The sequence below is a fragment of the Papio anubis genome, chromosome 7 (assembly GCF_008728515.1).
Source record: "Papio anubis isolate 15944 chromosome 7, Panubis1.0, whole genome shotgun sequence".
Lineage (NCBI taxonomy): Eukaryota > Metazoa > Chordata > Mammalia > Primates > Cercopithecidae > Papio > Papio anubis.
Window position 1 is genome coordinate 86,750,841 of NC_044982.1, and position 10,285 is coordinate 86,761,125.

The window sequence follows — 10,285 nt, forward strand, 5'->3', positions numbered from 1 at the left end:
AAAATCTCTCAGCATTTGCTTCTCTGTAAAGGATTTTATTTTTCCTTCACTTATGAAACTTAGTTTGGCTGGATATGAAATTCTGGGTTGAAAATTCTTTTCTTCAAGAATGTTGAATATTGGCCCCCACTCTCTTCTGGCTTGTAGAGTTTCTGCCGAGAGATCTGCTGTTAGTCTGATGGGTTTCTCTTTGTGGGTAACCCAATCTTTCTCTCTGGCTGCCCTTAATATTTTTTCCTACATTTCAACCTTGGTGAACCTGATAATTACGTGTCTTGGGGTTGCTCTTCTCGAGGAGTATCTTTGTGTTGTTCTCTGTATTTCCTGAATTTGAATGCTGGCCTGCCTTGCTACATTGGGGAAGTTCTCCTGGATAATATCTGGAAGAGTGTTTTCCAGGTTGGTTCCATTCTCACCATCACTTTCAGGTACAGTAATCAGACGTTGATTTGGTCTTTTCACACAGTCCCATATTTCTTAGAGCCTTTGTTCCTTTCTTTTTACTCTTCTTTCTCTAAACTTATCTTCTTATTTCACTTCATTAATTTGATCTTCAATCACTGATACTCTTTCTTCAACTTGATCGAATTGGCTACTGAAGTTCCTGCATGCATCACGTAGTTCCCATGCCATGGCTTTCAGCTCCATCAGGTAATTTAAGGTCTTCTCTACACTGTTTATTCTAGTTAGTCATTTGTCTAATCTTTTTTCAAGGTTTTTAGCTTTCTTGTGATGGGTTCAAACATCCTCCTTTAGCTTGGAGATGTTTGTTATTACTGACCTTCTGAAGCCTACTTCTGTCAACTCATCAAAGTCATTCTCCATTCAGGTTTGTACTGTTGCTGGTTAGGAACTCCAATCCTTTGGAAAAGAGTCACTCTGGTTTTTAGAATTTTCAACTTTCCTGCTGTGGTTTCTCCCCATCTTTGTGGTTTTATCTACCTTTGGTCTTTGATAATGGCGACCTACAGATGGGGTTTTGGTGTGGATGTCCTTTTTTTTGATGTTGATGCTATTCCTTTCTGTTTGTTAGTTTTCCTTCTAACAGTCAGATCCCTCAGCTGCAGGTCTGTTGGAGTTTGCTGGAGGTCCACTCCAGACTCTGTTTGTTTGGGTATTACCAGCGGTAGCTGCAGAACAGGAAATATTGCTGCCTGATCCTTCCTCTGGAAGTTTTGTCTCAGAGGGGCACTCAGTCATCTGAGGTGTCAGTCGGCCCCTACTGGGAGCCGACTGACAAGTTAGGCTACACAGGGGTCAGGCATCCACTTGAACAGGCAGTCTGTCTGTTCTCAGAGCTCAAACACTGTGTTGGGAGAACCACTGGTCTCTTCAGAGCTGTTAGACAAGGATGTTTAAGTCTGCAGAAGTTTCTGCTGCCTTTTGTTCAGCTATGCCCTGCTTCCAGTGGTGGAGTCTACAGTGGCAGGCAGGCTTCCTTGAGCTGCGGTGGGTTCCACCCAGTTTGAGCTTCCTGGCCACATTGTTTACCTACTCAAGCCTCAGCAAAGGCGATGACTCTCCCCCAGTCAGGCTGCTGCCTAGCAGTTCGATCTCAGACTGCTGCGCTAGCAGTGAGCAAGGCTCCCTGGGCGTGGGACCCACTGAGCCAGGCGCAGGATATAATCTCCTGGTGTGCCATTTGCTAAGACCATTGGAAAAGCACAGTATTAAGGTGAGAGTGTACTGATTTTCCCAGTACAGTCTGTCATGGCTTCCCTTGGCTAGGAAAGGGAAATTCCCCCACCCCTTGCACTTCCTGGGTGAGGCAATGCCCCGCCCTGCTTTGGCTCATCCTCCGTGGGCACCACCCCCGTCCAACAGTCCCAGTGAGATGAACCAGGTACCTCAGTTGGAAATGCAGAAATCACCCGTCTTCTACATCAATCACACTGGGAGCTACAGACTGGAGCTGTTCCTATTTGGCCATCTTGGAAAGGGCCCTCAATTTACATCTTTTTATGTTACCTATATCTTAACAAATTTTTGTAGTTATTGTTACTTTAACAGTTTTGTCTTTTAGGCTATATGCTAAGGACATCAATGGTTTACACACAATTACAATATTAGAGTACTCTAAACTTATCGTTGTACTTATTTTTATTATTACTTTTATACCTTCAGATTTTTTATGAACTCTAGCATTCTTTTCTTTCATACTGAAGAACTCCCTTTAGAATTTCTTGTAAGACATGTCTGGTGTTGAAAAAAGTTCCTCAACTGTTTTTTGTCTGAGAAATGTCTCTCCATCATGTTTGAAGTATTGCTTTGCTGGGTACAGCACTCTCAGCTGACTGACAGATTTTTTTTTTTTTCTGTCAGCATTATAAATACGTCATCTCATTCCCTCCTGCCTTGTAAGATTTCTGCTAAGAATTCTGCTGCCAGACATATCAAAACACCTTTATATGTTATTTGCTTCTTTTCTCTTGTTGCTTTTAAAATCCTTTCTTTGTATTCATCTTTGAGAATTTATTATATGCCCTGGGAGTCTTACTTGATTGATCTTCTTGATAATCTTAAACATTCCTGTACTTGGATATTTACATCTTTCTCTAGGTTTGAAAAGTTTTCTGATATTATTTCTTTGCATAATCCTCCTATACCTTCTCTTTCTCTACCCTCCCTTAAAGGCCAATTATTCTTATATTTGCTCTTTTGATGCTATATCATAGATTTTGTAAGTGTTTTTTGATTGTTTTCATTCTTTCTTTTTTCTTTTCTGACTATGTATTTTCAAATAGCTTGTCTTCAAGCTCATCATTTTTTAAATTTTGCTCATCAAGTCAGCTAGCACCATGCTAAGTTGCACCTGAATCCCACAGTCTTCCAGACTAGAACAGTACTGGGGTTTACCTGAGGTCTGCAGCCATTGCTGCCTGACTGCCCCTGATACTTATTCAGAGCCTGAGGCCACTTTGCAGGCTGGTGGTGAAGCTGGTTGGTACTTAGGTCCATCCCAACTGGGCTGAAGATTTTTTTTTTCTGGTCCAGGGTGGGTCTAAAAGTTCTATCTGAAAATTCTAGCCTGCCATCAGAGTCACAGATTTCTTCCCAGTGATATGATTTACTGTGGTGAAGCTGGTGCTGAGTTCCAAGGCAAAGTCCTCTGCATACTTCCTCTTATTCCCCAAAGTAAAAGAAGTCTTTCCCCACTGCACTGCCTGGATGCAGACAATCCAATGACTATCACAACTGATGTTTCACTGAGTTGCACCTAATGCCCACAGCTTTCCAGGGCAGCATATTGAGGTTTGTCCGAGGGTTGCAGTCACAAGGACCTGCCTGCCATTGAAATTTACTCATGGTATGAATCCACGTTAGTCCTTCAGCAGTGAAGCTAGGTTGAAACTTGTATGGTGGTGGATTCCTGTCTGGCTTAGGCAGGTTTAAGCTGACTGTCACTGGTAATGAGTTCCAAGGCAAAATCCCCTGCAAACTTCAGCTTCTTCTTCTAAATGGACAGATTATCTTTCCATGCTGCACTGCTTGAGGTTGGAGGAGAGGTAATGTAGGCAATGCAAGATTCTTGTTCCTACCTTCTTTAATGCATCTTTTCTTGTTAAGAAGCTAAAACTAGAAACTGTGATATCTCACCTGGCTTGTTTATCTCTTGTAAAGATGTTCTCATGTGTGGATATTTGTTCAATTTGATGTTCATACTGGGTGATGATAGAGTTATAAGGAGCTTCCATTCAGAGTTAAGTTCAGAATATGAATCTAGTGGCCTTCCACTTTGGCTAGTCTCATTTTTACATGACTCTTCACAGATTTTTCGTAATCTATTTTGTTTACTAGGTAAATTTTATTTAATTGTAGATTTTAATTAATGATAAGTTATGTGCCTGGTTTTGTATTTAAATTATCATGCAATGTTCTCACTCATAAGTGGGAGTTGAACAATGAGAATACATGGACACAGGGAGGGGAACATCACACAACAGAACCTGTCAGGGGGTTAGGCGCTAGGGGAGGGATAACATTAGGAGAAATACCTAAGGTAGATGACGAGTTGATGGGTGCAACAAACCACCATGGCACGTGTATACCTATGTAACAAACCTGCATGTTCTGCACATGTATCCCAGAGCTTAAAGTATAATAAAAATATTATCATGCAAGATATGACCTTCTATGTAGCTTCTATCTAAGAGATTGTCTCAACATATATTTTAGAGTGATAAGCTAAAAAATTAGTTTTATGATGCCTTATATAAATGATACAGAGAAACTATAATGTTGTATTATGTAATTTGTACTGAATTCCAACGTCCCTTCACCATCATCTTTCTAAGTGTATAACTTAAGTTTTAGTTACTAGTATAATGGTTGGCGGTGGTGCCCCATTAGATTCTTCTTTCTGAACTAGAGGAATCGCTAGTTTCTGGGGACACCACAATCTTTTTAGCCTTTCAATTTGCTATCCTGCTTTCTTGATCTTCTTCTTGTGAGAACTACCTTCTCAATAAACTCAATAAATCATTTTCATAACAATCTCATCTCAGGCTTTGTCTCTTAGAAAGCCAATTGTAGACAGCTTCTCTTTTGGGAATAATACTATGTATATTAGGCCAGGATTTATCTTCACAATTATACTTTTTGCTATCAGATATAGATCTAAATTTTAATATGAACACCAAATTCTAAAAACTAAGTACTCTTCATCATACTAACTGATCATCTGTTCTCTCTAGGTTCACACTGAATAAAATGGATAATAGAAATCAGTCTGTAATTTCAGAATTTGTGCTTCTGGGACTTTGCCATTCATGGAATATTCAGGTTATACTCTTAATAATATTTTTTTTTGCTTTACCTGATCATTGTATCTGGAAATACTGTCATTATGATCTTAATCATCAGTGATTCGCATCTCCATTCACCAATGTACTTCTTATTGGCCAACCTGTCCTTTGTTGATATGTGGCTTTCCTCCATCACCACTCCTAAGATGATTACAGACTTTCTCAGGGTGGAAAAGACCATTTCCTTTGGAGGCTGCATGTCCCAGATCATTTTTGTGCATTTTGTTGGAGGAGGTGAGATGGTGCTACTGGTGATAATGGCCTATGATCGCTATGTGGCAATCTGCAAACCACTCCACTACTCCACCATTATGAGCCTGCAAAGGTGTATTGGACTGGTGTTGACTTCCTGGACTATTGGCTTTGTGCATGCCATGAGTCAAATGGTTGTGATTGTTCAGCTGCCATTCTGTGGCCCCAGGGAAATAGACAGCTTCTTCTGTGATATACCACTGGTAATCAAGCTAGCCTGTGTGGATTCCTCTAACTTGGAAATGTTAATGAATGGTGACAGTGGAATTCTGGCCATGACTTGCTTTATTCTCTTGCTGACCTCCTACTCATATATTCTTCTCACTGTCCATCGAGGCTCTAAAACTGGGGCTTCTAAGGCACTCTCTACCTGCACTGCCCACATCACAGTGGTGGTGCTTTTCTTTGGGCCCTGCATCTTCATCTATGTGTGGCCACTCAGCATCACCTGGGTGGACAAATTTCTTGCTGTGTTCTACTCTGTTATTACCCCTCTCCTAAATCCAGCCATTTATACCCTGAGAAATAAGGAGATGAAAAATGCTATGAAGAGGTTTAGAAGCTATTACATAGATTCCAAGGTAAATATTTAATGCCCACAAGCCTCAATGGGAGTACTTCAAATTGACTATATTGTCATTGAAAAATAGGTTGAGAATTCAGAGCATTTAGCTTATCTATATGTTAGTCCTGGCTTCAGACACAGGAATAGAGTTAATAAAGTTAGGAGAATTTCAATATTTCCTAATCAACCAGCAAACACCAGGAAATCTTTTTCTAAAACCCAGACACTACAGATCTTTTGTTATGGGGGAATTATCCAATCAATCTTCCTATGCCTTTAACTACATTAAGCAAAATGCTCTAAGTTATTTCACAAAGCCATACATCCATTCTGATGGATTGCATCTTAATGACTTTCTTCTGAATTTTCTCTTAACCCCATTGGAAAAAAAATACAAAAACAAAAGTGTTTCTGTAACATTGATACCTTATTCTAAACTTTACTTACCTTTTGTCAAAAAGCAAAATATTGTTATAATTTTTCTTAATCTAGCTTCATACCCAACTACTAATGGTAAAAAGTAGGAGAAAACCATAGAGATAATAAAATGAAAGTGGTAGAGTACATAAGGAATATCAGTGAGGTTACTCTCTGCTTAAGTTTTTATTCACTCAATAACAATCTTAAAAGAAAATAAAATAAATTCTATTGATATTTCCCTTAGTTATCTCAGTCTCAAATACTGACATTTGTGCTTTAAATTATTAACCACTTTTGTAAAATTCTTGAAACGTAATCTCCATGAGGCAGGGACCATGCCTTACATTATTTATTGAAACTGTAATTATTGAAACTGTAATAGTATAATGGTTAATATATAATAGGTACTTAAAAATTTTAATAAATCATTAGAAGCCAACTTTAATTAAAGTATCTATGACATTTATTTGTTATAGTAAATATAAATATAAAATTTATATTTTACATATAAATAAGCTTTTTGGTATTTAAAAATTATCCTAAAAGTTTTATTTTTTTATTTTTTATTTTTTTATTATTATTATACTTTAAGTTCTAGGGTACATGTGCATAACGTGCAGGTTTGTTACATATGTATACTTGTGCCATGTTGCTGTGCTGCACCCATCAACTCATCAGCACCCAACAACTCGTCATTTACATCAGGTATAACTCCCAATGCAATCCCTCCCCGCTGCCCCCTCCCCATGATAGGCCCCGGTGTGTGATGTCCCCCTTCCCGAGTCCAGGTGATCTCATTGTTCAGTTCCCACCTGTGAGTGAGAACATGTGGTGTTTGGTTTTCTGTTCTTGTGATAGTTTGCTAAGAATGATGGTTTCCAGCTGCATCCATGTCCCTACCTAGGTAGTACCATTCAGGACATAGGCATGGGCAAAGACTTCATGTCTAAAACACCAAAAGCAACTGCAGCAAAAGCCAAAATTGACAAATGGGATCTAATTAAACTAAAAAGCTTCTGCACAGCAAAAGAAACTACCATCAGAGTGAACAGGCAACCTACAGAATGGGAAAAGTTTTAAATAATAAATATTTCTTTTGTTTTTCCAGAATTATAAATTAAGTGGATTGAAATTCAGTTGTAAGAATAAACAATAAAAATCTTAAAATAAAAATGATGCATCTGTAGTTTTAATTTATTTTAATGTGGAAGTGGAATAAAACAACTGGCAGAACAAAAATAATGCAATTATCCTTGACTGCCTAGTCTATGCCATCACGTTATGGGTGTTACCTTAAACGCCTTTAGTATTATCCTCAAATTGTGAATAAGCAAACAAGACTCAGAAATAGGAATTAAATTTTTTCAAGGTAACACAGTCTTGTTTTTCTTAAAGTATTTAGAGATCAAGTTGATTTCCACAAGTGTTTATTTATCATTTGGCACAGCACAATGGAATCGAAAATTTGTTTCTTACAAAATAAGTGAAAGAGTAATTCGTATCAAGAATTTTAAAAGGAACATTTCTATTGAATTAAAAAAAATTATTGTAAATAACATAATTTGCAATCTAGTTGTGATCAAGTAGTGTATATTGTAAACAAATGATACACCTTCTAAGTACATGCCTGCATACTGATAGTATTAAAGCACTAGCAGTCAAGTATACCTCTATTGCAGTTAAAGCCTCAATTCATACCCAAGTAGATATTCACTCAATCATTGCATTTTCATCAGTCTACATTTTAAGCAACTTTTTTCCTACCAAGAGTGCCAAATATCTTTATAACTCCATATTTCCTTACAAGGTAAATTTTATAGTTAAGTACTATTTGTACAAATTTTTTGAAAATTCTGAAAGCATATAAGAATGAAAAATACACTTTATATTGTCTTTGTAACATAATTTGTCATGATAAAATCCCAGTAGTAAATGCTCTCAGCTCAAATATTTTAGACACTTTTTACTATGCTATCTGAGCAAATTATGTATACATTAATTCCCTCTGCTTTCTTTGAGAATCATCTTTACAAATACTAACTCAAATTGCCAAAGCCAGCCTTAATTTTCAATTTCATGAAAATACTGTTTTCTACTCTGGTGGAAACATATCTTCCTTAGGAACAAATACCTGCAACCCAACAGGGTTTAAAGCTGTGGAAAAGGAAAGCAAAACTTTGGAGGGTAAGTCGGTACAACAGTGAGAGAAGCTACTCCTACTGTCACATCTTCAATTCCAAATCCAGGGAATGAAGACCTTGTCTCCCATAAGAGCCACATAGGAGTCTTCAATATGCACTATTCCACTATTCTATTACACCTTCTGGTTATGCGTAATCATGTATGTGTTAAGACCAGTGAATCCTATGGTCATGAGCCCATTGCTTCATCTGTGTTGCTGTAAAATAAATTTCTTGAACAGCAGCAATTTTGTACAGAATACCATTATGGTGGATATGGTCTTAAATCCATAGATGGTGATGCAACCTCAAGTATTATGGTTAGGAAGAATATGCATATCCAGAATACATGTTTATTCCAATGAGGCAGAAATTGTACATATTCCATGACAGAAGGATTCTAATACTATAAACCTGCCTCTAAGTGGCAAGTAGATCCCCACAGAATATCGTGTAATATCAGTGGCTCAGTATTAAAGAGGCTCTTCAGCATTGACAGCCAGATAATCCTTTGAGGAATTCCCTGTGGTTTTGCAGCATATAGCCTCAGACCCTGATCATGTGTTCCCTATATAGGGGTCCATTGAGTAAGCATTGGAGTGGCTGAAAAAATAGGCTAACAAGCAAAGGACTTGTGATTTATATACCTTATTAATAAAGCTTTCTCTCCAGTAGACATCCCTTGGTAAGCATTCAAATGAGACACATATTTGACAATCTGTGCTCAGTGTGAGAGGTCTGTCACCATAATTCTTTCCTTGGCTTCTTTCTTTGTCACCAATTTTCCAATTCTGTTTGTTTTAAGCCATGACCATCTAAACAAACTGTTATCAACTGTCCATGAATCAGTATAGATCCATGCTTACTTTCTAGCCAAACCAGGGTAGCAACCAAATGCAGTACCTTGATTTCTTCCCAGATATAGAATTTCTCCTTACCAATGTCTATAGGACCACAACCATAATACTAACTATATTAATACTTGGACATAAACACCTAACTGGAACTGTAAAGCTGCAGATCTTCACTTCTAATTACTGCCAACATATTATATAAAAACCATCTGTAGCTTCAAGCCAAAGTTTTTATTTTCAATCCCTCGGTTATAAGGAAATCTCCACGTAGCCACAGGTGTGCATGGAGGGAGAGAAGGCAATTCAGTAGGAGCAGTTGTTGAAGGTGTTGAGCCATAAGCTAATGCAACTCATGTATGGCCCTGGACCTGCTAAATGTGATGTCTTATATGTCATTTTCACTTGATGACAGAATGCTGTTCTTGTATCTCAATTTCCTGGCTTGAAGAGTATGACCGTATCTAAGTCAAATGGGAAGTATAAGTCACATAATCACTTAATGTCCAAGTGTAGCCATATGTCATCTACCAGAGACTGGTACAATGATGACCTCTGGACCTCCACAACCTTTACCGAGGTGGTTTATCACCAATCTGATTCATATATGCCTAAGGCCTCCAAAAGAATACTTCCTTCTTCCTCATTATTACATCCTGTAAGAACTACCATACCAATGTAATAAATCAGAATGATATTTTGTGGGATGTAGGGATGAACAACATTATTGCAGAATATATATTTGACAGACAGTATGTAACTTATATTTTAATAAAGATGCTATATATATTTATTTACTCATAAACATATATATAAACCTTTTAATATTTTACATTCATTAACTGTACAAACACGAGATGGGTACCTGCAAGTTTAGAAACACAAGTATGTAAGTACAGTTGACCCTTGAAGAACGTGGGTTTGAACTGTACAGATTCACTTATACATGGATTTTCTCCTGCCTCTGCCACCCCTGAGACTGTAAGACTATTACCAGCAGCGAGTCTGCAGCAATGTGCACCAATTTGGGTCCTTGCTTTCTCAGAGGAAATAATTCAGCCGAGAAGGCAGAGGTGGGTTTAAGGCAGAGGTAAAGGCTTATTGAAAAAAAGCAAAGTACACTTGGAAAAGGGTCAAGCATGCAGCTTGAGAGATTAAGTGCCCCACTCTGACTTTGGCTTGGAATATTTTTTCCATAAGTTATTGGGGTAC

The 10,285-nt window shown here is 37.9% G+C and overlaps 1 protein-coding gene across 1 annotated transcript; it reads left to right on the plus strand.

Annotated features, from left to right (window-relative positions):
* The first annotated feature begins 4,555 nt into the window (after window positions 1–4,555).
* LOC103881202 (olfactory receptor 4K14-like) lies at window positions 4,556–6,500 on the plus strand. Its single transcript, XM_021933349.2, is given in 2 exon segments — window positions 4,556–4,800; window positions 4,802–6,500. Coding segments are annotated over 2 exon segments (939 nt in total). The 5' UTR covers window positions 4,556–4,710; the 3' UTR covers window positions 5,651–6,500.
* The last annotated feature ends 3,785 nt before the right edge of the window (window positions 6,501–10,285 follow it).